Source organism: Myiozetetes cayanensis, unplaced genomic scaffold (genome assembly GCF_022539395.1).
Source record: "Myiozetetes cayanensis isolate MyiCay16 unplaced genomic scaffold, myiCay2020 scf20-37, whole genome shotgun sequence".
Taxonomy (NCBI): domain Eukaryota; kingdom Metazoa; phylum Chordata; class Aves; order Passeriformes; family Tyrannidae; genus Myiozetetes; species Myiozetetes cayanensis.
The window spans coordinates 4,350,380-4,378,298 of NW_026087412.1; the positions used below are offsets into that span (position 1 = coordinate 4,350,380).

Sequence of the window (27,919 nt, forward strand, 5' to 3'; positions counted from 1 at the left end):
GGAAAGTTTCTAAAGTTCAGCCTAATAACTCAGTACAGAATCGAGTAAGAGCAAGCGAGGCTGAACAGAAAGCAATCTCGTGCTTAAAATAGTAAATCTGTCAAGGCAACAACCGAGCAAGTGCGGGGGCAGCGCATGGGTTTGTAATTCAAGCAGGGTTTGTTTGGAAAGTTTCTTTCTTTCTTTCTGGGAAGAATGTCTTGGATGAGAAGCCCATCACCTTTGCGGCTGCCAGGAGAGGGCGGCAGCTGCGGCCCCGCGCCTGCGCCCGTCCAGGCTCAGCCTGGAAAAATGCTTCCAGGAATTGCCGTCATCGGCCCCGAAGCCAAACTCCCTTTCTCTCGCTGCATGAATCATGCGGATGTGAAGTGCTTGTGTTTCCGGAATCCAGCTGAATTTATTATGGGATCATCTCTTCCCCTCACCTGCTTGTGTAAATCTCGAGCGTTTCTCAGATGTCTCCCACTGATCCTCTTGCCTTCCCGCTCCAGAACTGCACTGCAGGGTTTGTGCGTGGTTGGAGGCCCTTAAAGTGCACAGGGCAAGTGCTCAGGAAAGCCAGAGCCGTCACTCCTGGGAGAGAAACATCCTCTCCTCCCTCCCAGCTGTGCTGGACCCGGTCCTACCTGCTGGTATTTTTAGACAGGAGAAATCTGAAGCGTAGCCGTGAGCTGTGGGAGCGTTATCAGTGCTGGGAGAACTGGACATGGAGAGGGTCAGCCTTCCCCTGGTGTTCTGTCATTACAAAGCAAAAAACCCACGGGCCTCTTGAGCTCTGGCTATAAATAGCCCCAGAGAACAGCATGCCCTGGCAATGGGAAGGCAGGCTCTGCACTCCTGCTGCCAGCACAGCACCCGTTCCTGCTCAGGGGGTGACTTACGGAGCAGAGAAGGCCAAAGGGTAACTTCTCAAGGTAAAAAAAAAGAGGAATGCGCATGCAGTTCCCCCTTTTAAGTTAATAGTCAATGAGTGTGTGAATGTTTCCAAAGGTTTCTCCTTGTCTGCCAATCTACGGAGGATGTGAGTAGTTCCAGCTCACGCTCCAAGCCTGGCTTTGTTTGAAGTGAAGCAGCTCTGGAGATCCCCTTGAGAGTCAGCCAAAAGGCAGTCGTCACACTGACACTGCTCTTTGTGGCAGCTGATCCCAGTGCCAGGGACCTCTGCTTTACTCACTGACTCTGTGCCCGTCCTCCTCCATCTCTCCCCCAGCTCATTGCAGGAGTCCATCAGCCTTGGTTGTGCTCCTCCAGCTGCTGGGGCCAGAGCAGAGGTGAGCATTTGGTGTGGGGAGAAAGGAGAGGGAGAAATATCATCTGTGCTGGGACTGAAGTGCTAAGCAGAGGAGAGCTCTGCATGTGGGAGAGCTGCTTGGGTTTAACTTGCATCTGTTTGTTCAGACAGCCCAGGCTTGTGTGTGAGCATGTTCAGTGCTTAGTGTGGGCCTGGCTGACCCCTTCCTGGCCAACTTCAGACCAAATGAAACACAGCAAGAAAATACAAGCACCTGCATATGGCTTGATGTGGGTTTGGGGTCATGTCACTTAGACCAGCACAGGAAAAAAAACCTTAGAGAAGAACCGATCACATCAAAACTGTGGTAGCGATCTCAGAAAACAAAACACCTTTTATTCCTGTGGGGAGTTGCTGTTCCTCTCTGACAGCAACACCTTGGGGTTAGGAAGGTTGTAAGCAGGGCAGTAACGTACCCAAAGCTGTGGGAGCAAAGCTGGCCCGACCCAAGGCAGACCCAGCCTAGTTGTCCTCCCACCGCCAATGATGCGGGGACGATTCCCCTTTGGACAGTTTTCTGGAACTCAGTTTCCTCCGCAAGGAGGAAAATTTGTCTCCAAGAACTTTCCGTAGCCCAGTGTTGTCCCTGGCAAAGGGCAGGTCCTTCCTCATAGCAGGCAGCTGTCCTGTAAACATTTCCCACTTAGCCAGGGCATCCACGGCCCTGTCTACCTGAGCCAGTTCCTCCTCGGAGACGTTCCTCTCCAGGGCGGCGATGCACATCTCCAGCCACAGCTCGTAGTCCTTGATGGTGTCTGTGGACCTGGCGGGCCCAGCGAGCTGGGGCTGGCTCTGAGCCTCTGCCAGGGAGCACGGCTGCTCGTCCTGCTCCAGCTCCGTGCCGATGGACAGGCCCTGGCTGCACGTGTCCGGGGTCAGCGGCTCCGACAGGGACGTCACGGCCTCGGAGTCGTTCTCGCAGCACATCCCAGAGTCGGAGCTGAAGGGAAGGATGTCCTCCGAGGCAGACAGGTCTGATGACTCTTTCCTAGGCCACGTGGACAGGACAGTCTGTGTCCAAGTGTAGAGCTTCTGTGGTGAGAGGAAAAAAGGTTTCATTGTAGAGAAAGAGAGAAGCCAGTTACACCTTTCCCGGCGTTTGCCGGGTAAACCTGTTCAGCTTGGGTGGCCCAGCTTCCTCTGCCACAGTCCTCTCTGCCAGAGGATGAGTTCAGACAACTCAAGGTGACCCTACCCTGGCTCTCTCTTGTCTCATTTTATTGGAACCAGTGTCTGTGGCAGAGCTGCCTCCAGTCAGATGTGGACTTTATCTGCCCTATTATTGAAGATCGTAGAAGAAAACTGCACCAAATCACTCCCTGCTGTGTGGATGCGATCTCCAGGAGAGCCAAACCAGTGCCTCTCCAGGGGAAGCTGTGTCATTATGAAAGCTCCTGAGATAGTGGTAAAGAATCTTGTTTCATCATGTTGTTAATGCCTGTGGTAATGTGCATTTTATTCCTAAGAATAGCTCTTCCCCTCTCGAGCTGAATTGCACAAGTGGGAAGGCCGGGCTCCAGGAAAGAATTAATGAAAGGAAAATGTCTGAGACAATTTCCTTTTAAAATATTAAATGCTACAATGAGGCATAAAACAGATTTCTCCTGGCACATTTATTCCTTATGCTGTAGGGAATGAATTGCAGTACTCCAGTCATCCCTGGATAAAAGGTGATCCCTCCCTGTTGACAGTGTTTGGGGGCAGGGGGGGCGCTGTGTGTTTTTCGATTTTTTTTCACACCCCTTTGGCCTATTTGTTCATCTTTACTTTCTGTAGCTCTCAGCTGATACCTTTGCACAGCCCTTGGTTGCTCTAAGGAACACCAGTGACAGTATTAGCCTGGGATGTCACCCCTGGTGTTCCAGGCTGGGTCCGTCCACGCTCAGCTCAGGGTGAGCTGCAGTGTTAGAGGAGCAGACAGGAGCTTCCAAACCCTGCAGAGCTCCTTTCTCCCACAGTGCCCTGCTGCTCCCTCCCCCTTCCCTCCTCTATTGCTCTCTCTTCAGGCAAGTGACAGAAAGGATAAAGGGCTCAAATTGAGTGGGTGGGAGAAATCGGCCCTGGTTCTCATTTCAGTCTGTGCATGAAGCCTCGGGGAAGAATTTCATACGAGAATAAAATGGACTCTTTCAGCTTAGTTAATCCACCCTGCCCCCTCCCTCTGGGGCAAGAAAAATTGTAAAGGGACAACTTTTCTCCTGCCTCATCCTACCTCCAATGGCCCTTCCCTCCCTCTGGGTTTATAAAACAAAGACGGCGCCAGAAGCTGCAATGGGAGCTGGACTGGGGGACAGCAAAGCTACTGGAAAGCTGAAACCAGCCTGTCATTTTAGAGTGTCTCTTAAAATTCCCAGGAAGAGAATCTGGGAAGGAATCACAACTGCTACTCAGCCCAATTCTCAAGTAGAAAAAAAGCTGTGGAGATGTGGATGTTCAAACACTAGATATGAATTATTCAAGGCACAAGAAGGGGATGATTGACTCAAGATCACTACCAGGACCCCAAAATTCAGTGTCTCATCCTTTGGGTGGTTTATTTATTTGAAATTTGGGTGGGTTTTTAGGGCTGCAGCCTCCTTCTGTGTTCTCCTGTTTAACTAGGAAGGGATAACCTCTGCATGGATTTTGCTCATCCACAGGCAAGAGCATTTGAAGTGGATGCCCCTCCACCAAGGATGTCACTAAGACCTGTTGTCTCTGCGTGTGGACGCTGCAACCTCATCGAGGAGCTACATCCAGAACAGCCAGGGATGCTGCAGAAGCAGCAGGTAGAAATGTTGGTTGTGGTGGGGAAACACCAGGAGAATTAATTTGGTTTTGGTTTTCAAGATGACTCACGCTGGAATAAGCAGCTGTGATGAAAAAAAAGGAGTGTGTTCCTGAGTGCAACTCAGATAAATAAATAGAGGGGCCCATTCTGCTGCACAAGGACTGGTTTCCTGCCCCATGTGCTGCTCTGCCCATAGCAGTGTCTCAGTCCCAGACGTCAGCAGTGTCTCACCTGCTGCTGGAGAGGCACAGCTCGGGTCTGGCATTTCCTGGAGTTGTTAGGAGTGTCTGGGGCTGTTTTGTGGCAGGTGGGGATCCATGATACTTTTCCAAAAGGAAATGTGACTTCAGACTTGCAGTTAACGTTCTTGGCAAGTAAACTTTGCTATCTGATATTGTCTCCAAATGCTTTCTGCTCTCTTCTGTCAGGTTCCTCAACTATTTAATTCATCTCTGGCATTTATGTTTCCTCTCGACATTATGGCAAAGCCTCTTACAGAGATTATCACAACTCTCTTATACCAGCTTGTACTATATCTAGCTGAGCTTTGCCTTGTCAAGGGAGCAGATGTGGCACTTGGCAAGTGTACCCTTCCTTCAGGTTTGTGTTCCCTGTTGCTGGAGGATGCTGAGCCAATTACAGTATTTGCTGTTAGTCTGGGCAATTTAGACTCCTCTTGGACAGATGTAGGGACCAAACACCCACAGAGTCAGAGAAGGGTCTGACAGCACCACAGAAAAGCAGCAAGAAAACCACACCAGTGTGTATTTTCCCACATCCTTTACCGTGGCTTTGTGTGTCTGATTGCAAGCTGAATGAAACTACAGGCATCCCCTTTCTCGTTCTGCTCCTATCTCGTTACAAATACAACCCACAGACTTCAAAATAGGCAGCCGTGGAAAATCCTGTCTCTGAACATGATGTGTGTCAGACAGGAATCACAGCCAGGGAGAAGATGGGTGCTGAGTGAGAATGGTGACATTATTTCTATTCCACCAGCCATTTGGCTACAGAATCCTGCTTTTTAAATCCTTCTTTTTACAGAGCAGAGGTGGAAAGCCTTTACAAGAGCTAAGGGTGTCTTAGCACTATTCCTGATTTGTCCAACTGTGGTATTAGCAGTTGTATGGCTGGGAGAGAAGGGACAAAAGGTGAGTCTGGGACCCTCCACTTATTAGGGGGTAATAATTTGGGATCCTTTTGCATGTCTTTAAACAGAGGAACTGCAGCAAAGTACACATTTAGTATTTCTTCCCCGTTCCCAGCAGCCCCAGAGCGGCAGAAATCCCAGGGTGGCACAGGAAAGGGTGTTGCTGTCGGAATCGGTGCTTGGAATCTGCCTGCCCTCCCCACCTCGTGTCTGGGAGTAAGAAAACATGGTTGGACTGTGGCACTGTCCAAAAGCCCTGCAAAGCACTTGTGCAAGGTGCTTTATTTGTGACCAACACCCCCATGTTCAGGTGTGAGCTGCTTCCTTGGCACCTTGCCCTGGGAGCAGCTCCCCTCACCACGCTGCTGCTGCTGCACATTTACCCTGGGATCTGGGGGGAGCTGCCCTGCTCCCTGCTCTGCCCCTGGCTCCGGGAAGGGCTGGGGGGTCTCACCCTGTAGCGCTCGATGAGTTTGAAGCCCACGACGTGCTGCAGCTTCCGCAGGCAGATGGGACACGGCTCCAGGGGCCGCAGCAGGGCCTCGTCCAGGCTCAGGGCTCCCTGCATGATGCACTGCAGCCAGCGGCACGTCCCCAGCCCCATCAGGTGGCAGATCTCGTGGCAGGTCACCTTTCAGGAAAGCAAAAATCACAGCAGTGCTTTGTCATCCCTGCTTCCACTGCCCCTTCCTCTTCTTCCTCCTCTGCTCTTCCACTTTCCCCGCACCCTGACGGTCTAAACCAGCTTGTTGCTCAGCTCTGGCAGTGCTCCAGCACAGGCTTTTCTGGGGTGAATGGAGAACGTGGCTCCCTTCTCCCAGCTCCCCCAGCATCCATGTCTGTGTTGTGGAGAAGGAAGGGTGGGTGTGGGAGAAGCAGCTGTGGGAAGCCCCTGTGGGCAGCGTGTTTGGAGCTGTGGGACAGTGCTGATGTCGCTTTCCCCCAAGGGTACTGTGGGTTTTGGAGGTTTTTTTGTTGTTTTGGGGTTTTTAAGGAGGAAAACTAGTCCCGCTGGGGTCTGAAAAGAGCAGCACAGTCCGTGTGAGAAATCTGAGAAGCTATTGGCAATAACAGATCTGGGCCCTTCCAAAACAGACTCTATTAACATTTGTGCCAAAGCAAAAAAAAACTAAGCTTGGAGTCAGCTGGCCAAGCATGACTGCCTTGGGAATTGGCAACCGTGGAAAGGCTGAGGATGGAGGATTCCCCTCCTCCTCCCTTTGCCACCTAATCTCATTGGAGATTACTACAGGGAAAGACCTCTGACTTGAAAATCCTGAGTAAATGCCAGTGGAGCAAAGAGAAATGGCAGCAAAGGTGCTGGTGTGGCTGCTCCACGTGGGCCAGCTTTGGGAGGAACACCAGAGACAGAGCTGGCCCAGGGGAGCACTCCTGAAGAGGATGTGTTGGAGATGAAGGGGGTTTGAGGGCATCTGCATATATTTATATGTGCAAACCTGCCTCAGGTATTTTTCTCATCCATCCATGTAACCGGTCTGGCACATGGATCTCTCGCCTTATGGATGCCAATGTTTGAGAAAGAGTCACCCCTTCCCAGTTATCCATTAGTTACACACAACTCCACCAGATATTCTGATTAACTCCAAATTCTGAATCAGATCCCACTGGTCCTGCACTGCCTGGCAAGCAAAGTACTCAGGATTACCCAGGCATGAGCCTGGGAGCTGGGCAGGGTTTTATCTCAGTGCTGCTCCATGACATAACCTGGTGTAGTGGAAGGTGTCCCTCCCATGGCAGGGGGTTGGAATTAGATGGTCTTTAAGGTCTCTTCTAACCCAAACCACTCAGTGATTCTGTGCTAAGGTAAGTCCTGTAGCCTCACTATAACTGATGGTATTGTTGTCTACACAGTGCAGTAAAATGCAAGCTCTTTATGTCTGAATTAAGTGTGTGGCCTTAGCTGGGATTGCCTGTGCCTTCTGGGAGCAGAGTCTTATTCCTGCTCTTCTGGGCTGAGACACAGATTATGGCCAGGCCAGAAATATTTAACCCTACACAGGAAGAACCACGGGGTGCAGGAGATGGCTGCTCCTACCTTACAGCACTGGACCATCTCCTGGGCACTGAACTGCAGCATCCGGTCTCTGTTCTCCCTGAGGACTTCACACAGCTCTTCCTTCTGCCTGGGTGGGTTCAAGCTGCTGCAACCAGCCTGGGGGAAATCCCCAGAAAACCTGGCAAAGCTGCAGACTCCCACTTCTGTGAAGAGAGGTGAGTACAAGTTAGGCATCCACTCTCTTGCGACTCTCTCACCTTAGGCAGCATGAAAATACAGCTGTTGTAGCACAGCCCAGTTGAGCACACAGGGTGTGATGAGACCCCCTTCCCAAAAGGTCCAAAAGGTTTGTAGCACCCTGCTTACCTTTGTCTGGATCAGGAGCCCCAAATCCCTTAGTTTCAAACTGGGAAAAGCTAGTTCCTCTTATCAGGGATTGAATAACGTGTTAAGGATAAAATTTGGCTATTCCAGCTTCCCAGGGAAGGCTTTTTGGTACAGTGCTGCCTTAATCATATGCAGTGCTAGATCATCATGGGACACCAATCCCACCTTGTCCTGGCAGGAATTTGCTGAATGTGAAGCTCCAGGTCTCACATGGATAAAGATCCAGTAGAGTAAGTCCAAGGACACACAGGGCATCCATGGGCTTGTTGTTCTTCAGGAAATTCAGGATCCCATCTGGAAAAATACAAGAGAGATGTTCATTAAAATGAAGCATCCCTGGAAGGCACCTAAGAGCCAGAATTTCTGCTGCTCACGGGCAGGAGGATGTAATCCAAGCCACAGGCAGACAGAGCTGCTCCGTTCATTATCTCAGCTGGAGAACCACAGCTGTGTAGCCCGTCCCCTGAAATCGGAGCAGACCTGACTTTGGAAGTGCTGCTGAGCACAGAGTTAAAACAAAGCAGAGCCAAGGGCAGGGATGCAGGTGAATTCAGTACTAACCCATGGAAATAAGCACCTGGGAGCAGAATTTCCCTACAGGCACTCCAGAACAGAGCTGGGACAGCCGCATGGCTGCAGTGCTGGGCTGTGCTGAGCGTGTGCTGCCCGTGGTACCTGCAAACAGCTCGATCCACGGGGATGTTTGTGCAGCAAGGGTTTGGCAGGTGGAAAACCTGTTTCCCCAGGGAGCTGTGACACTTGAACCCAAACTTCCTAACATGAAAGGCCAGCGAGTTCCCCACCTGCCCCACCCAGGCCTCTCATTTACTTTGGCTCTGGGCAAGAGATGGGAGAACTCGGACTACACCAAACCAACAGTGCCTTCCCTTGGAGCTGATCCGATCGCTCTGCAGAGCTGGACCTAAACGTAATGGCACCGAAAAATACAAACAGCAGAGGAAAATATGATGAAAGTCACTTTGTTTTTCACTCCTGTTTCCAGCCTCAAAGCTCTGGGCTTTCCACGGGAACAGGATTTCTCCCTTTTCACTCCCTTCCTCATCCCCTCCCTGCTCTGGCAATGAAGGGCTGTTTCAGGCATTTCCTAGGGAGGGCTCGTGCCCATGGGCCAAGCTGGTGCCTCTCTGGGCTGCCAGGTCCTCACCTGCGTGGAGCTGCACCCTGTCGGAGTCCCGGCTGTGGCGGAAGCAGCAGTGAATGGAGGAGACGGGGATGGAGGGAAGGCACTTCACACGGAGACCCAGGAAGAAAGACTCGACGCAGCTCTGGAGGGAATCCAGCAGCGAGAGCCCAGCAGGCCCTTCGATTAAGTCTGAGAAGAGAAGTTCTGTTATCAGCCCCCGAAAGGCAGGGTTGAACCACAGGGTCTGAAGGGATTCTGCGGGCCTGGCCACAGCCACTGGGGAAGAGGCAGGCTGGGTCATGCTCGAGTTAATTGCTTATTCTGGGATGTGGCAGATACCTCTAGGTGGTTATGGCTATAGAGGAGAAGAGGGAGCTCTTCCTGAGAGGTGACTTGAGGCATTAGTACGCTCTCATTAGCAGAGCAGATGTCTAGGAAGGTTGTCTCTTGTTTAAGTTGGGCAGAAAGATTAATGTGGGAATGGGTAGTTGTGTTTAATGAGCCATCAGGGTCGGACCTCCGGAAATGCTGTTTTTTCCAGCACTGTTTCACAGTTAGACAGATAGATGTATATATGTATGCATAAATTCATAGCAAGTCTCACCCAGGGGCACATATACCATTTATATGGCAGGTCTACCCATGGTTGTCATCATGGCCTGTGACCCTGGACTGGGGGCATGTCAGAGCCTTTGCTACTGCACTTATCTTCACTAGGGCGATGGCATTTTGCAGGTTAGTCCTTAGAAGAGGTTGTTAGCAGCACTCAGCACCACCCACCTCCCTCCTGGCAGCTCAGTGCAGATGCCCACGTTACCTATGGGCTGCAGGTAGATGTGCTTCCTGCAGAAGTTCTGCTTCCTCCTCAGCATGGCGTGGTAGAACGTCTCGAAGTCCTCGGGGGCATCGGGGTGGCTGAGGATCCAGTCGAAGGCGGTGCGGATGAGCAGCGTGCAGAACAGCGTCCTCTGGGGGTTGTAGGCCTCGGACAGGAACAGCTTCTCCGCCCTGGAGAAGGCCTTGGCGTAGAGCTCCTGCAGGGCGGGGTCGGTGGAGATCAGCGCGTCCTTCAGAGCGCGGGGCCCGAAGCTGAACTCCTGGGCGTGCTTGCACTGCAGCATCGCGGAGGGAGCGTGGCGCTGCCTGAGGGAGGGGACGCTGCCATCAGCCTCCTGAGGGACCTGCACACCTCCCCACGCTCTGCTCTCATAGCAGTTTTCCCCCATAGCCCAGCTGCAAGGTTGGACTGGGAGATTATCAGCCCTGTGCTGGGCTGGAGCCCCGAGCTTCGAGCAGCTGTTGCAGGGTTCTCTGTGCGTGTGCAGGCAGCAGCTCGTGGACCCTGGGCCAGTAGATGGTGCTCAAGAATGCACAGCCCCAGGTTGCTGTTGGGTATCTGGAGTAAATCTGATGGTTTGGTTGGTGTTTGGGGTTGGTTGACTGGGATTTGGGGTTTTTTTGGTGCTCTAGCCTGAGGCCCCAACAGGATGGGAAATACCTCTGGGTGTTGTGCAGCTGGTTGCACTGGACCTCGTAGGATGTGAGAAGGTGATGCTCCTTTTGGCTTGGGCTAAACCACATCCCTTGGAACAGGTCCATGCCAGGAACTAGGAGGTCAATTGGCCTTTATCTGTCCATCAGAAGCCTGCACTTCTGACTTACCTGACACCAGGGAAAGCAGCTCCTCGCTGCTGACGACCTCCTCTAACAGCTTTTAATCTTAGATATTGACCTCTGGCACCTTCTGGCTCACAGTGCTGTTGTGAGGCTGCAGGATTTGGGAAGGCTTGCCCAGCCTGACCCGCAGGTGGGACTTGGCGTGTGAGATTCCTGTGTGCTGCTGCTGCCTCCTCTAGCAAGACACATACGGGCCCGCTGCCATCATGTCACTTCATGAATGGCTTCCTGTCACACCGTGTTAGCATCAGCAGGGCTGGGGGTGATGTAAAGCAGTAAATAAAGAGCAAATGAAAGCCTGCAGCACAAAGAAATTAATTCAGAGCATCCCAGAAATATCCTCTCCAGGGTCCTTTCTAAGGCTGGTGTTCTCCAAAGCGGCGAGTCAAGCACCAATTTTCCACTGCAGTTTGTGCACTTACGGAAATTCCCGTTGACATCTTGGGGAAAGGGAAGAAAAAGAGGCAACACAACCCCATAGACTAACCTACGACTGGATTTTTCCAAAGGCGGTAATTCTTTGGTGAGGAGGTCATTCCAAGTAGAGCTGGGGTATTCTGGAGCAGAACTTTGGGCAAATTTGTCTACCACAGGTAAGTGCTCCACCTGGTACTCAGCAGAATGAAAAACACACAGGTGTGTGTGCACAAAAGCACAGGGTTTCTAGGAATAAGTGTTATCTTCTTCCAGGTAAGTTAATAGTAACTTAAAAGGAGCCAGACAAGCTTTCTAGGTGGATACCAAATGCATCAGCTGCTGGCCATCACTGCTAAAACACCAGCATTCAATCACTGAAAAAAAGGGATTAAATATTTCAAGGAGGAACTGGTTAAGTCTATAATTGAAGCAGGTCTGCAGCTTAGCTCTGCCAGGTAAGTGGCATTCAGTGGCCCTCGAGGACAGCAGTATAATTAAGAAAATTCAATATTTAAAAAAAATTAGTACCAACAGGAGCTGAAGTCTTTCCTCAGTTATGCAGAAGTAGTTTGCACTGTGAGAGGAAGGTGGCAGCCCATTAAAATTAACACTGAATTCCTTCACATCTAACCCTTGGGAAGAGAAGTGTGTGTATTAGCAGTCCTTAAAAGGACTCGTTCTGTGTGATCTTTTTGTCTCTAAGGGTGTGTAGCCCAGAGAGGGAGCAGGAAAGCAGTTTTCTTTCATTTTTGCAAGCTTTGTATTTCGCTCACATTAAAGGCTGACAGCAGATGGCACAGGGGGATCTGAAGTGGTACAAGGGCCCTAATCCAGTGAAAGTTTAGAAATCAAACCTGAGATGCTTGCTCAGATGCCTCTTTTTACTGCCCGGAAAAATGTACAAATTGCTCCTGTTGATTTTTACAGGGAGCAGCAAGAATTTGTCTGAGGTTGTTCTGTGCTTTGTCACCCAAATCTCTACTCTTCTGACCTGCTTTTAGATTTGGGAGACAGAAGTGAGAGTCTGACCCCACCAGGTCATCAGGAGTTTTGCCTTGGGCAAAGTGAAGATTTTCCTAAGGGACAAGATTGCACTTGTTCTGCACAAACTTTAAAAACAAGCATCATTTTCCTGGTCACGTGCAGAACTTTCACTGGGAAACTATTAGCAATATTCAGCTCCCTGAGGATGTGATCCTTTGGGCTACTTGCCTGCTCCCAGGGAAATGAGGGAAAGACTTTGCACTTGGTCCAGGTTGAGAGTGATCTTGTCGAAGGGGGTTTCTGGAGCCTCTTTCATGAGTGTTTTGGGCAGCAACTGGAGTGTGGGTCTGGGGAGGAGGAGCTGGTTAGAAAATGAATGGGTTTTTCTCTGTTCAATGGGAAGCAGCAAAGAGTGGATGTATGTGACAGCAAATACAATGAGGGCACAGTCCTGTAGCATGTGTTCCCCCCAGGCTCTCTCATGGAATACAGAGTGAGCCCAAAGCTATGGGATATACATTGTTTCCCAGGACTCCCTAAAAGGGGATATTCACCCAGCTCCAGACGTTCCCAGCTATGCCCACGGGTGTTTTGTGACGTTCCCCATGCCCAAGGACGCCCGTGGTGATGCTTTAGTGATTCAGAAGCTCGAGCACAGGAATTCACTTGCAGGAATTCAGTCTGGAGTGACTTGTGCCTCCTTCTCCTGGAGTGGCTGGGTTTTCTTCCCAAAGAACAGCAGCAACCCACTACACTCCCCAAATCCAACACAATTACTTCTCTCCAGCAAGCTTTTCTATAACACTTCACTGGAGAAAATTAATGCTTCAGAAAATTTTTATGGGCAACTTCAGCAGTTGAAAAAAGAAGCTGTTTTACAACATTAACTGCAGTAGATGTTATTTGTGCTTTATCTAATAATGTGGATATGGTGTTTCATTAACTGAATAGTTCAACAGGGCTTTGCAATTTTTAGCTTTTGTGTCGAGAGTGCCTGGGGTAACTCCCTGATGCAGTGCTTCAGGAGGGAATGCCACTTTAGCTTGGATATTTCCCCCTCTCTCCTCAGTTTTTTAGATGCCAAGGTGGGGCTGAAGAAATGGAAGCACCAGTGCATCCTTCTGCCCTTCAGGTACTTAGGAAGGAGACATCATGCCTTTAAAGTAAAAAGCAGCTAATTTGGCTCCTTGTTCAATGACAAGACCTGACTAACCAGTCTTAGGGAGGAGAAAGTCACTCTTTTTATTTAAAAGGCCTATAATTTGGAGTTGCACTTGAGAAAATGCTTTAAGCAAGATAATAATGTAAAGACCTGCTGCAAGTGGAGACACCACCTCCACTCCCATGCCATTGTCTACTTTTACCATTAGGAAAACATCCTCTTCCCAATCTGCATTTTGTCATCCTGCAGCCCTTTACTAACACTGTAATTTTTCCTAAACAAGGAGCACCCGGGTTGGATCACATAAAAGTTGGATTGTTGATCTTGGAGGTCTTTTCCAACCTGAACAAGCAATGTGCAGTATGAAACATGTTTGTGTTCTGGCACCCACAGGCTCCCAACAGGGCAGGGGAGGAGCCAGCCTGAGCTGGGAATCCTTATCCAGTTTATGGAGAGTCTCCTCTTTTTTTTTTTCTGTTTCATGTTGTTCATCATCACATCCATGCAGTGCAGTGGAGACAAAGGTTTGGGCACCTGGCTGTTTGTCTGCTGGGAACAGCCTTTTCCCATGGTTATGTTGTAGGATCCCAGTTGTGGCCTTTCTGCTCGTGGGGCAGGATATGAGGCAGGAGCCCCAAGGACAACACACTCTGTGTGTCTGGCTGTCAGTACCACCCAAGAGGTTCCAGCTCAGATTGGGCACATTGCACAGACCTGTTTGCTACTGAATTTGACACATATTTTTTTTCCACAGTGAGTGTTTTCACACAAAATGCCCCAAAATCCAGGCTCAGCATGTGACAGCTGAGCAGTCAGTATGCTCCCTTTCCCACAGTAACCTGTTAATGTGCCTCATGTGCAATTCAGGTTACTCATAAATTATTCTCTTTGCAAATCAGACACATATAAATTATTCTGTGTAATTGAAAATTACCTATGAATTATTCTTTTTGTAATTCCCAGATATGTCATTTACTCTCTAATATATTGACATTGCTTTCTTGGATAGATATGCCTGGGGCTGACAATAACAGGGTAATTCTCAAAGGCCAAGGCAATACATACAGTCAAGTATTTGGGATATTCTGACAGGACAGAAAGGGTCTTGTGTGCAGAAATTCTATGTTGTACAGGTCCAAAAAGGGCACTCAGTGCATAATGGATTTATTTGGTATTCTATGGAGTTTGGCCCTAACATTGTAGAGATTGTATTTGTATTTTTTTCTGTTTGTTTTGTTTGTTTTTAAGTTGGTCATTCTAACGTTGTTTATTTTATAAGTCAGCGTGTAAGTAATTTGTAACTCTGACTCTCCCAGGCTGCAGATGCACAGAAGGAGATTCCCTCTGTTCCCTTCCCCTCTCAGCTCTTTTGAAGTATTTGGAGGCAGATTGACTTAACTGGGCTCTTTGGGTGTCAGAGGGACATTAGTGGAGTCTCTTAAAACTGATTAATTGCCTTCGTTTGGTGCTGTACTGTAAACAAGCAGTGATAGTGCAGAAAATTCATTGCCAGTCAACAGAAATGAAAAGCCCAGAGCAAACATAACAAGCGATAACTAATTATCAACACATGCCCTGGTTGCTTAATAGCTCTTTCCCTGAGCTTTGCAGTTGGTGTCTGCAACTGCTGCTCGAGGATCAGCCCCTCCTCGCCTGTGCTTCCCAGTATCACACTGATGACAGCCTGAAAGCAATTCTCTCAGTTTATTTGTTGACACACATAGAAAGAGGTTTTTCTTGACTGAGGAGCTCTGGTCCAAGTAAAATCCCGACTGGTCCAGCTCCTTCCTCGAGGAGCTCAACACAGTCCACCGAGCCGGGCTTTGCCTGCTGAGCTCGCTCAGCTGCTGGGGTCAGACCAAAGCTGTTTGGCCATGCTCGGACCTGAAATGGAGGGAATTTTGAGATGCTCAACACTTCTCAGAATCAATCCCCTCTGCTCACAGAGAAAATACACCCTGGACCTGACCAACCCTGTGCTTGTACCCACACAGAGCTGCAGCATCCTCTGTTCACTTTGCACTAAACAGCCACAAAACACCGAGTCAGATCTGTGTGTGTTCCAGACCATAAAGTCAGATAAAGCCTTCTGGCCTCACCTACTGACAGATCACAATAATATGTACTTGTAATATCTCTAGAATATGTTTGTGACTTGGAAACAGATGGTACGTGTGGTCTCTCTCAAAAAGAGTCATTCCTGGTGCTGTGGAAACCTTCAGGGATTCACACATGCATTTTTTAGGAGGAGAATCTACCTGTCCTACTGGAACTGTGATTGATATGTTATTGCCACAAGGCTCAGTCCTGAAATTTTTCCTCCTGTGAATCTGCCTTATAAATTAACTTGGACTGCTGGACAAGTCAGATGGACAACTCAACAATATGCAAAAAAGATTTGCAAGATGAAAGACCAGATTTGTAAAGCTCAGTAAATACCTAAGATGGAGACAGATGTTTCCATCCATCCTTATTTAAATATTCTTATTTAAGTGTTCTTAACTACTTAAGAACACATACACATCCACTTTGCCCTTGATTTTGTTTTATGTGAGAGCCTGCTCTCTCAATATGCTGTTCTTCATTTTAATATGTATTGAGGACATGCATTATCCTTAGTTCCAGTCTTCTCTTCTAAGGATTTTATTTATTCTATGCTCGTACATAGTGCTACTCTTTTTTTTTTTTTTTTTCCCAGTCTCTGCTATTTGAGGCTCTCTAAGTGTCATAAAAGCATTCATGAACTTCTCCGTGCTACCCTCGAGAAAGCAAGCTGGCAGTATATGTGCCTTTCCCCCTCTTCCCCTTCACCAGCCGTTTATTCATCATTTTCAGAGCTTTCTCTGCTCGTTTTAGTCTGGTTGAACCGCCTGTGATGCTTCTCCCATGCACATGTGTGATGAAGGGCTGGCTGCGCTCTCCTTCCCTTACTCTGACACAAAACAAGCCTCCCCAGTCCACGGCTGTTTGCTGTGCACTTGCCAACCAAAGACCCCAAAGCACCGAGCAGCGTCTATCGGAGCTGTGCAACGAACGCAGCACTGCAGAGATACCCGAGCTCTAATCACTCACAGCTCCGGGCACTTTGCTCTTCATCATATTTGTCTAGACAGACTAAATGGTCTCTGCGAGACAACCCCGGTGTTAGCCGGGAGAGAGGCTGCATTTTCCAGGTACTGCTAAGGGTAGGTGTTCCCTGGAGCACAGGCGTTGTAAAAGTGGTCCATCACACGGTCCAACAGCACTGGAAGGCTGTGCCTCCTCCCAACATCGAGTGCTTTTTAAGTGGTGCCGCCAAGCAGAGGGTGTTTGTGGGCATTTCACAGCCAAGGAGGAGGAGGGGGCTCCAGGGTGTTACTGCGACCAGCGCGGATGAGGGTGACAATGACAGACCCCAAACCTGAGCCTTCATAGCCAGGGGCTGTACCCTGACCACCAGCCAGAGGTTTGCTGGGCACGAGGCATGTTCTGGAAGCGCTGCAGAAGCAGCTGCTGCTCCTGGGACATCTGAGAACCCCATGATGTGGAAAAGGGGCTGTTGATGCTGATCCCCGGTGCAGGAATGGCACGGGTGGGTGTGCAGGGAAGGAATAAGTCCCCCGGCAGCTTGGGACGATGCACCGAGCACATCGGTGCAGGATGCCCTGAGCTCAGCCCCTGGCACCCCAAACCCCCCAGGAGGGTGCACCAAGAGCAGCCCCGGCACCCCAGGAGACGGTGAGAGGAGAGTGCCCAGGCAGAACCCCTGGAGGCCGTGGGGGTGATGCCCGGAACGCAGCCCCCAGCTCCCGGCTGGAGATGCGCCGAGCGCGGCCACCAGCCCCAGGCGGGAGATGCCCTAAGCGTGACCCGCCGTCACCGAGGGAGGATGCCCCGAGCACGGCCACCATCGCCCGCGGAGCGATGCCCGTCACCGGGGGAGCGATGCCCATCACCCCGGGAGATGCCCCGAGCCCGACCACCCTCACCCCGGCAGCGATGCCCATCACACAGGAGATGCCCCAGCCCGCGCTCCCTCCTCCGGGGTGGTCCCGCCGCATCCAGGGGGCCGCCCGGACTCCCGTGCCCTCCCTCCCTTAAAGACGACCCCCCCGATCTGCCCGAGGGGCCCAGGACAGGACTCACCGCCCGCCGGGCCGGGGCTGCGGAGGCCGGGAGGTGCGGCAGGGCCGGGGCACCCGGCGCGGGGCTGGCGAGGCGGAGCGGAGCCCGGCGGCGGCGGCAGGAGGAGCGGCGGGAGGAGAGGGAGGAGGAGGAGGAGGAGGAGGAAGAAAAGGGGGAGCAAAGGGGGGTTCGGCCCCGGGAGCCCGCGGGATTCGCCGAGCGGCCGCTCAGAGCCGCCTCCTGCGGGTGCGCGGGGCAACCACCGGGGGGCGGCGGAGAGAGGGGGGGCGGCCCGGGGCGGGCACGGAGCGGGGGACACCGGGAAAGGAGCGACACCGGGAAAGGATGGACACGGGGTGCCGGGAGGACACAGGGTGCGGGGGGCAGGACTTTTGGGGCGAGGGGCGGGACGGGTCCCGCCCGGCTGCTGGAACCCGGGAGAAGGAGCGGGAGCGCAGTCAGCTCTCGTTTTGGGAAGCGCATTCCCGAATGAGCCCGGGGCTGAGCAGCGCGGCGGTGCCGGGGGGTGGAAACCCTTTAATCTCTGCTCTAATGAGAGCTGGGCGAGGAGCGGGTGTCTGGAGACCGGTTTTGCCGGCGGCTGGTGCCATCCCCGCCCTGGGAGCCGTGTTTGCGTTCGCCTTGATGCCTCGTTCACAGCATCGCTCCCACATGACCTGGATGCATTTCTGTGTCCCACGATGCCCTTTAATTTGGGAATATTATCTGTTCTTGGAAAGGTTAATTACAATAAAGGAGTGGATCTCTCTTCCCATTTCTTCATGGCTTCATTTATTCTGCTTTTCATGTTTTGATCCCTTCAGTGCTTTGATCCCTCATTTCTGCCATCCTTAGATGGAAGGGAAAAGGAATACCCTGCCTGGGCATTCTTGGGTAAGTGTGTCCCTAAGTGACATAAACTGAAATCAGGGTTAAAAAGAAAATATTTTACAGCCTTAGGAGCTGTAGTGTCCAAATGCCATTGGCACAGCTGGCACAACCACAGGCTTTGCAAGGGCCAGCAGAGCATCCCACTGCAGCCAAGGTGGCCAGGGAAGTGCACAGATGACCACTGGCTGTGCTGCAGGGTTAGCAAGCACCAGGACAAGACCATCCCTGCGTGCTGCAGCCTGTGTTCCCAGGACCTGCATTGCTCTCAAGGCGCTGACAGCATCACTGGTGAAAAACTGCCCTAATTTGCTGCTCTCATAATCAGGCCGAGGCGAAGCAGCAGCTTCTCCTGGCAGCAGTGGCTGCTCGTGAATCCTCCCTGTGGGAAACCTTCCTGAGATCCAGCGTGTGGGGAGGGCCAGAGGGAGTCCTAAGGCCTTGGAATAGCATCCTCTTCCACTTTGGGTGCTACCCCAAGCACAGGAGATGCCCTCTGTGCTGTTTTAATTGATTGCTGCTTGTAATTAGAGTTTATTTGTATTCATTAACTTCAATTATCTGTTTGCGAGTTGCTCCAAGTACACCATCAACATGTTTAGAACCACACAGCCTCAAAGAACCGGCTCCTACCCGAGGAAGCTGTGAGCTTAAAAACCAGACACGCTGATAGAGCGTGCTCCAAAAGTGCAATTTTTTTGTTGTTAAGAAACCTACTGTGTGAACTTAATAGTTGTCTTAGCTGCCAGCCCACTGACTGACCAGCACAGGTAAGCAGGACTGGTGTTGTTATTAAATATTCTCATAATGATGCATTTATCTTGCATAAATGAGGAGGTGGGTAGTCCTTGCCCAGGAGAGCTGGCAGTGAAGGAGATGGAGGCAGGGATGGACAGAATGATGAGGAAACAGCCACACAGTTACTCTCTGACTTTTTAGGAGGCAATTGGTTTTATTAAGAGAAGATCAGTAGAAGGGGAAGGGAAAAGGGAGCAGGAAGTGGTCAAAAATTGGACGAGAAGATTAACCAGGAGTTAGATAGGGCAGACACACCGTGAATTGGAGGGGTGGGGATTTGGGGCTGTGAAGGGAGCGGAAGGACACCGGGACAGCCACACTCAGAATTAGCTCAGCTGCAATTAAAGCTGGTCACAGCAGAGGCGTGACACTCACCACAAGTGGCCTTTATCTGCAGTGATCAGCAGCAGTCATTATTCTGCTTGAACTCAGTTGTTAGTGCCGAGTTGTGTTTCCTGGAGAGCCCACGATGCTTTGGCTCTTCACAGAAGGATGCAAGGTAGAAAAGCCTCGGGCAGGTGAGTGCAGGAAACTTTATGGAGTAGCAAGTGCAGAGGGAAAAGCAGCATGGAAAAATCCCCAAACTGATGCCTTAGATTGGAATTTAAGCCACTGTAACTGTTTAGCTGAAGAAAACTGTATAGATACATAAATAGCTCCACAAAGGACAAAAGGCAGGTACCCCACCAGCTGTGTAAGCCAGAGAGAAGAGGCACAGCCCAAACCCACAGCTGCAGGCTGAGCCAGACCGATTGAAATGAGAAAATAGGCGTTAATTTTTTAAAGAATAAAGCTGATTAGCTGCTGGAACAAATTACTGGGGAAAGGAAAAGTCTTCCCATATGATAGTGTTTTCTATTCAAGATAAGATGCCTTTCCTCAAACGGGCTTCAGCCAAGCCTGTGTTCCCGGGTTCAGCAGAGCAAGGATGGGGTGAAATGCAGTGATCTCTGTGAAGAGGTGGCTTTGTGACCCCACCTAGATTTTAGGAAATGACTCAAAGACTGTACTCTCGATGTGTATTTCTACATCCTTCCTGGATGGTGCTGCTCTGGGTTGTCCCCTTCTGAACAGCAGCTGGGCAAGGGCAGCCAGGGAATTACTCGGACTCAGCTGTTGTGATGGGGTTTTTTTTGCCCTGTCCTGCCAGCCAAGGTGGAGTGTTTGTGCATGTGAGACTGGTGGTGTTTGCCTGTGTTGGGTCTTTCTCTATTTGTCACCCCTGGTGGACATGAGGCTGCTGGAAGCCTGGCTGAAGGAGGTGACCCCAGGCAGCACCAGCCAGTTGCTGTGGATGCTCTTTCCCAGTGGATTGCACTCTCAATATCAGTGCAATTGTTTTTCAGAAAGCAAATTGCTCGCTGCAGGAGCGAAATATTCTCCTGTTGTTGGAGTTCTGGCTATTCAAAAGTCAGAGTGTTATTTCTGCATGTTTGTAACCTTGAGGCAGTTTCAAAGGGACCAGGGCACCTCTTCATTTCAGTTTGTGCTGCCACTGCAAAGCATAAATGAACCCAAGCAAACTTTCTGAAAGTTTGGACATTAGCAGCAGTCTAGAGAGAGCAACGTGGGTTCAGCTCATGTTCTCTCTCTGCTGGTCAGCTCTGACCTACCTTTGGGCAGCACTACAGAATTACTGGCAGCTACTTTGATGTTGGTCTTAAAGCAATTGCAGCCACAGCTGGGCAAGGAGCTGTTTCACCTTTGGACTATGCTGTGCACAGGAAGGAGAATTAGGAAATGCACACACAGAAGAAGTAAGAATCTACTCTCATGTTGCTCCCTCTATGGAAATGAGGCAAACTGCAAAATTTGCTAGGAGGAACAGGCACAAAAGCCAGGGGGTGAGATCTTTTACATGTTGATGGTGATGGGAAGGAGGAGAAACAGGACTGACTGGTTTGCAGAGGAGACTGAGAGTTCCCATCCTGGGAATTATTGGGAGGATGTAGCATGGACCTGTCTGGGGACAGGTTCGTTCCCTTTGTAAGCTGAAGAGCTGGTGGTTCTGGCAGACAGACAGTCTGAAGGAGGAGATGAGGAATTAGTAAAGCAGGATTTCACCTTGAACAGGGGAGTCTGAGGGACTACAGCTGACAAGGCTACGGGAGCTTTGTGCTTCCTGACTGAAATCAGTTGGTTTGGCTCCCTGCCATACATCAGGGGACGTGGAAGGGAGATGAAATGTTCCTTGTCTCCTCCACTGATACCATAAAAATGCAGTGCATTGTGCTGGTGCTGTGGAAAGGCCCCTCCTTTGCCCAGCTGCTGCCTTGGGCGCTACCCAAGCTGTCCCATTTGTGTGTCAGGACATGCCCTGTGATGCTGCCTTGTGTCCTATCCATCACCCTTCCCTACAGGGCTGAACCTCATGGATGAATAGCAATTACAAGTGTGGTACTCCCATTTTTTCCATCATTCCCTTGAGAAATTCAAGTGAGGCTGCTGGGATCAGCAGCAGTGAAGAACAGTTTCCTTCCCTCAGTAGGAAGTGGCAGGAGAGGAGAAGAGAGCAGCAGGCACCTTCTGGTGGGTGATGGAGTGGGGACATTACTGTCCCCAAGGCAGTGCTCGTGAGCCGTCTGGAAACACGCTGGACCAGCAAAATTGTCCCTCTCTGCTGTGTCCTGGCACAGTCCAGGCTCTGTTGGCAGGCTTGGGAGGAGCTGTAATGAAAACAAGTGTTTGGCTGGTGCTACTGTGGTGCCACAGACTTTAAGGAACAAACAGAGAGAGCCCAGCCCCTCTTTGATTAGCGAGTGCAATCTGCTGCCACAGCTGATGCTGGAGGAAAAGATAAGAGAGAGAAAAAGAGAACAGCTCTGGAGTGAGGATGAAAACACTGGGCAGAAGATCTGCAGGGGGATGAAAGGGACCCATTTATTTGCAAATAAGTTGCTAGATCAGGCTTCCATGTGCATCTGGGCATCTTCTAATACTACAGTTTTATTCAGAGTTAAGGCTTGTTACTGGAGTTGGAGACTCTTGAGATGTCAGCCCACAGGTCTAGGCAGTACGTGGCCCAAGTCTGCCTTGTGCCAATCTAAGGGTAATTTAAGGGTCTTCTTCACTTTTTACCACTGGTTTTGTGTTTGAAGTCTCTCTGTAGGAAGTTACTGTGAATGCTCCATGATTCATTCCCATGAGGAGTCATGATTTCAGGTACCCAGATGGTCGCAGAGGCAGAGGAGGGGGCAGATACATATTTTTACAGCAAAGAGAACACAACTTCATTGTACAAATTTGGCCTGGATTAGAAGATTTGGGAAATGTACAGAGTGATTATTTATCTTTTTTTTTCTTTTCCTTTTTTTTTTTCCATGGTTATTTCCTCTTGGCTCATGATGAGGCTTTAGGAACACTGAGGAAGGAGGAGGCTGCTGCCTGAACATTCCATCCCAGGACTTAAACTCAGCCTGGTGTTTGGTCTATGTGTTCCCTGGAATTCAGCAGGGTCCATTTATTGAGGCCAGCAGAAATAGCATCTCAATTCCTGGTTTCAGAGGAGGTATTAAGTAGGACATAGTTAAATTTGGGATTATTAGTGAGCAAAGAAGGGTAGCTATTTCTTTTGAAATACATCTTTTTGATAATAGATATTTGGGCAGAGCACTCTGAAGAGCTGCCCTTAGCAGAGGATGAGACATTTACAGATAGGAAACTTCTTATACAATAAATTATTGGGCAAAAGTGAATGTTTGGGAGCATTTCAAGCTTCTATACATGCAGACCTGTCTGGCACCAAGTCCTGCAGTATTTCAGCTCAAGGAGTGTCTTGCTGATGTCACCATTTCAGAGCTGGGTCACGTCCTGCACTGGCATCTTGGTCTCCAGGAATCTGGCATCTCTGTTTTAAGGTTTATCAGAGCTTTCCCTAAGACAGAGATGCAGAGACATCAAGCTTCTCATGGTCAGTAATCTGAAATGTGCCCTCCCCATAGAATCACTCCCTACAGGCAAAGGGAAGTCTGTGAATGAGAGGCCTTGAAACGAGCTGTCTGCATAATTAAAACGCTGCAGTGAGATGAAATACGAGATGGAGAGCAGAGATAGTTGGAGGCACCGAGGAACAGAAGCCCTTTCAAGTGTTTTGCTGCAGAGATGACTGGAGGATTTGCCAGGGGGCTGATTTTGCCCTTGTGCTGTCCTTGGCCAGGTGACCTGGCGCTGTGCAGCCGGGTGGACACATCATTGACCCAGAAACCTCCCCGTGCTGGGTCAGGTGGGAGCGCTAAACCCAGCTTAGGTGTAAGGCAGAGAGGGCTGCAGAGCTCTAAGTCAGAGCTAATCTCTGTGTCTTGCTGGACTGAGTTTTTGCTCGTGGGCGGGTAGAGCACAGCCCAGTTTGCTCCGGGCTGGGTGATGATCCACTTGTGCCTGGTGATGCTATGAAGGAGGCAAAAGGCCAAGTGCTGCCATTGGGAACCAACTGTGAATTAACACGCGGTGTGTGATTAATGTGCTTTTTAAATGCATTCATGTCCTGTTGCACTGGCTGCGGCTCTTGTGTCACATTTGGTGTTCTCAGAACATTTATTAGCCTTACAGATCCCTTGATTATTGCTTTCTCTTTTATAATTAAGCTATGGAACCCAGCATGGTGCAGCTTATGCAGTATTAATTCATGGCTGGCGTATTCTGCCTGTGCCCTAGGATAAGGCTAAATGCTGGCAGCTGGATTGCTCTCTGCACAGTTGCTATTCTGAAAATTTTTAATATGATTATAAAAATCACATTCTGCTCTGCATATGGGCAACTTGGGGCTCAGCACTGCCGGGGGAGTAGTGAGACATGGTCTGACTCCCTCGGGAGCAGGATCTGCCCCTGGCAGCGCTGGGAGAAGGGGCTTCCTCCTGCCCCAGGCGCTGGGTGATGCTCTCCAGGTGGATGCCATCAGCTCTGCTCCGGTGCTAACGCAGCCTCACGTGCTTTCCACGCCCTGCTCACCCTTCTTGGGACACGCCTGTGAAAATGCGAGTCTCGCAAATGGGCTCTGCTTCGCTCCTTTTTGTCCTCCTTTCCCTCGTGTGAGAGTTAAGCAGAATCCGGGATTTCCTGCGAGGCTGCGGCTCCCCGGCCCCGTTCTGTCGGCAGCAGCTGCCGTGGCTGTTGGAATAGTTTTCCTCCCGGCTGGTTGCTCCTGCCCCCAGTACGACAGTTTAACAGTTTGTGAGGCCATGTGGTGAACTGAACGGGGAACAAAAATAGCATTAAACATGTCTGGTTTACTTTTTTTTTTTTTTTTTTTTATTTTATTTTCCCCTCTCCTGGGAACTAGTTGTGGGACTGACTGTGCTGAAGGAATTGGAGGCTCAGTGCTACTGGGAGGGAAGTGACTGGAATGACCCATCTCCAGTGCCCCAGGCATTTCTGGTCCAGAGGCAACAGTTTTTGCTGGGCTGGGTGTTGGGCCACTTGCTGTTTCCATTGGGAAAATCCAAGCAGCTCCAGCGGCTCTGCCCGCACGTCTCTGGTCTCTACAGCTGCTGGAAGTCCTACCAAACTTCAGATGTGGGGACAAAGTGCTGAGGTGCCAACTACTGAAGGACACCCGTGTCAGCGTCCCACAGCTCTGGACATGAGGGAAACAGCTTGGAAGCTGAAGGGTCCACGGGCCACAGATTCCATAACAGAACGGCAGTTCCTCTCTGCAGTGCGTGTGTTACACACACACCCACGCTGCACACATTATTGGTTATTACTAATCAAACCATTGCTGTAGGGACCCGAGTGCTGATCATCTCAAAGCTTCTGCTTCAAAAACCGGTGCCAAGCCCTACGTGCAGGATGTAAAGCTGTAGTGCAGAAACTCTTTGAGCTCAGACGTTTCCATGGAGATGAATCTTTGATCTCGTTGTAATAAATAGAGGGCAGAGAAGATGCTCCCAAACTAGGGAGGAAGGCGAGGCTGATCCCTACGGGGCAGAAGTTCTCAGCAGGAATTAGGGTGACAGGAGGTTTCTCTCTCTCTGTTTTTCCCCTTCCATGGCGGGGTTGAGCTGCCTGCCCGCCGGCACCGCGGCGCACGCGGGGGACGTGCCTTTCATCCAGCCAGCCAGACGGCACGCTGCACCTTTGAGCTGCCTCATCTCATGCTGCTGAAAAGCCAGACCTCTGTCTGCACAGCAATATTCACCCTGTGCTGTGGGATTTGGAGAGCAGCGACACGGGGTTGTAGCAGCAGTACGAGACACGCTCGTTTTCTTGACTGCGGTGAGGGAATCTGAGGGATGAGAACAGCTAGGGAAAGTGCTCTGTTTGTGGATAAAATATGGAGGGACACAAAAAAAAAACAAACCAGATTTTACTCTGGCACAGTGCGCAAAATAGAAGTGTTTACCATGCTGACATGGAGATAAGTGACCACAGGCAACAGTCAATTGGCTTTATCCACACGGCTGAGCTTTGACCGCACCGAAAACTCGTGTGTTGTTAGAGCTGTCAGCAGGATCAGGGCTGTTACTCCTGGCACTGGAAATAGAGGCCTCTGTGGATGGTGCAGAGGAAAGTTCATTAGGAAAGGGTATAATTAGCTTCAGTAGTCACTGAGAAGTGCTGCTTGGGGTAACTGTGGCCACACGCGCTCTGGTAGGACATTTCACGCCACGATGCTCTGCCTTGGCAGCTGAAGATGATCCCGGTGTTTGATCCCGGCCTGGATGTGCCGTACGGCTCCCAGGGGGGTGTTGTGGGGGGTGTGTGTGTGCTGAGCTGTGTGTGCTGAGCTGTGCTCGCCTGTTTGTGCATTTCTCGCTCCGTTTGTCAACCGGGTGGTGGCTTTTCCTGGTCACTTCTGATCTGCTCACAGGCCGCTGACAGATCCGTCCCTTTGTCTCTGCTGCCAGCGCGGCCTCGAACAGGTTTTTCTGCGGCGTGTAGGAGTGCGTAGGGTGAGCAAGATACTGTGCACAGCCTGCTGCAATACTGCTTCTCCTCTTTTTAAACAAATAATCTTCCTTGGATGCACTGAGCCGCCAGTTGTGCTAATTAGGGTCTCTCTAATTTAGGGGTTTGCAATACCACACCCGGGTAAAATGGTGCTTTGGTCCCACCACTCCTCTCGCTGGAGCCAGTGAGCCCTTTGTGCCTTGCTGGATCTCAGGCTCCTGAACACCTCAACCATCGCTTCATGTAATTTTAAATTTACAGGTTAAACTCTTTATTTATAAGGATATGTGCTGTTTGCAGCTCCGAAATGTTGTATTTTTTTCCAAATATTGCAGAAAGCTTCAATGGTTGAACAAAGCCTGCGGGTTCACTTTAGAAGCCGACAGGTGGGGTTTTCTGTTGATTTTGTTGTTGTTGTTGTTTCACATGACTCTCTCTAAACATGCTGTCACTAGCTCCCTGCTTGTCAGAAATGGACCATTTAGCTGAGCAAGACTTGTTGTTGTCTTATGTTACTTCACTGGGAAGGAAATATGTTGAAGGAGCATGCAATATTAAAGGTATTTTAATCAGAATCACTTCAGCTGCTTTCAGTGAAGGCTTTAGCCTTGTTTTCATGGGGGTCTTTGTCACAACCTAAAGCACAAAATACTCTGAAAGGTCAAAGTTAAGGTTACCAGACAGTAATGAGAACAGCATTTTTATCCTCAATGACATGGACAAGACAGGATTGCTGTACAGCCACAGCTGTTTGTCTCAGGGCTGTGACAAGCCTGTATGGATGCTGTCACTTAGCAACCATTGCCATTTGTGTTTTAACTGCAGCTTTTTTGTTGTTGGCACATAATAAGAGTTGTAATCATGAGATCAGTCCCCTCAGGGGTGTTTGTTGTTGGGAGTGATGGGCTCCAGGGCTCACCTGTGCCCCAGCCTATAGGAGCTAAATCAGAAGAACTTCAAGTGCAATGGCTAATGCAGCTTAAAAAGGGTTTATTTGGGAGCTGGCTTGGCTGGGCCAAGTCATGTTTCAAGATGTACAGCCTGGATTCACCATCTGCCAGACCTGGCTCTGCAGCTCCTTCTTGCTGGTCACAGCCCAGCCCAGGAGCTGGTTTGAGGCCAAAGCTCGGTGGTGAGGGACCAGCCAGGACAAGACTGGATGTCTCTGGGCACAGCAGCATGAGCTCCCTGCTCCCCTCTACTGACCCAGCCTGAAAGCTTGGGGAATACGGGGTCAGTGGAGGCTGGAAATGTGAGGACTGAAAGATAATGAACTGGGAAAACTGAAGATCTGAAGGTTATGTATGTCTTAAGGGTAATTCCCACCTATCTTGCACTGACAAGATGGGAAAAGGGTCAGACCTGTGACAATTCAAACCCCAACACTCTACAGGAGCTGTTTAAAGTTGTGATTTTACTTCACACCTGATCTGGGCAACATCTCTCAAAGGAGTGTGTGCACCCTCTGACCCAGACGGTGAATTCCTGCCCTGGCACAAGAGTTTAACAACCAGGCAACGGAGGAGTAACTCGGTTTGGATGGGTTTGTTTTGGAGGCAGCAGTATGAAAGGCATCTTTGCAGCCCTGTTATATGTTTATTATAATGCAAATAAACACTCTCAGCTGCAGAGACTCGGTATTGATATCACAGACAGAAGCACTGTTTTCTTCAGCTTTATTTTGCTCTGAGGTAAACAAACCCTTGTGTAATTGCACCTGTGGTTCTGCAGGGACTCTTGGTGAGGACTCCTCATTTCCCCTTCCACCGGGGGATGAGGTATGAGAGTACCCACCATGTGTGCTCTTCCTTGCAGCTTTGTCCCGCCTCGTTCAGACGGACACACTGCTCCTTTGACCCCCCTTTCTCCGTGTGCTGGCTCCAAGGCTGAAGGCAAGACCTGTCCTGTCCGTGGAGCAGCGCAGCTGACGCAGGCTGAGGTCTGGCTGCGTTGAAGTGGTGCTTCATTTCTCAGCAGAGGACAAAAACCGCTGCTCAGAAGGGAAATGACACAGACTACAGAGCTGCTGCCACCGGTATGTTTTTCCATTGTAAATTGCTGAGACCTTCTGCAGTGAAGTTGGTTGATGAGTGGCCTCTCTAATGCACGGTGGTTTTTAGAAGCCTCGATGAATATGCATTGAAAGGTAGAGCAAATTTTATTAGAGATGTACAGAAGAAAATTGCAAAGATGTGCATGAATTGATCTGTAATCACAGATCCCATACACCTAAGCTAAAGCA

The 27,919-nt window shown here is 50.2% G+C and overlaps 1 protein-coding gene across 2 annotated transcripts; it reads right to left on the bottom strand.

Annotated features, from left to right (window-relative positions):
- Positions 1–1,607: 1,607 nt before the first annotated feature.
- Positions 1,608–17,255, bottom strand: AMZ1 (archaelysin family metallopeptidase 1). Of its 2 annotated transcripts, XM_050317532.1 has the most exons (7): positions 17,125–17,255; positions 9,577–9,902; positions 8,781–8,948; positions 7,781–7,909; positions 7,268–7,431; positions 5,666–5,842; positions 1,608–2,323 (listed from the first exon to the last, which is right to left on the bottom strand). In XM_050317532.1, exons 2-7 carry the CDS (start codon positions 9,878–9,880, stop codon positions 1,754–1,756), a joined length of 1,512 nt encoding a protein of 503 aa, XP_050173489.1. In that variant the 5' UTR covers positions 9,881–9,902; positions 17,125–17,255; the 3' UTR covers positions 1,608–1,753. The 2 variants fall into 2 exon arrangements, with proteins under 2 accessions (XP_050173489.1, XP_050173488.1); XM_050317531.1 differs by lacking the exon at positions 17,125–17,255 and having other exon boundaries at positions 9,577–10,060.
- Positions 17,256–27,919: the final 10,664 nt, after the last annotated feature.

Coding starts and splice junctions, on each gene's coding strand:
- AMZ1 (XM_050317531.1), bottom strand. CDS start 9,985: ATGGGGGAAAACTGCTATGAGAGCAGAGCGTGGGGAGGTGTGCAGGTC. Junction 7,910..8,780: donor CAGGGTGCAGCTCCACGCAG/GTGAGGACCTGG, acceptor GTATTTTTCCAG/ATGGGATCCTGAATTTCCTG. Junction 7,432..7,780: donor CAAATTCCTGCCAGGACAAG/GTGGGATTGGTG, acceptor CTCTCTTCACAG/AAGTGGGAGTCTGCAGCTTT.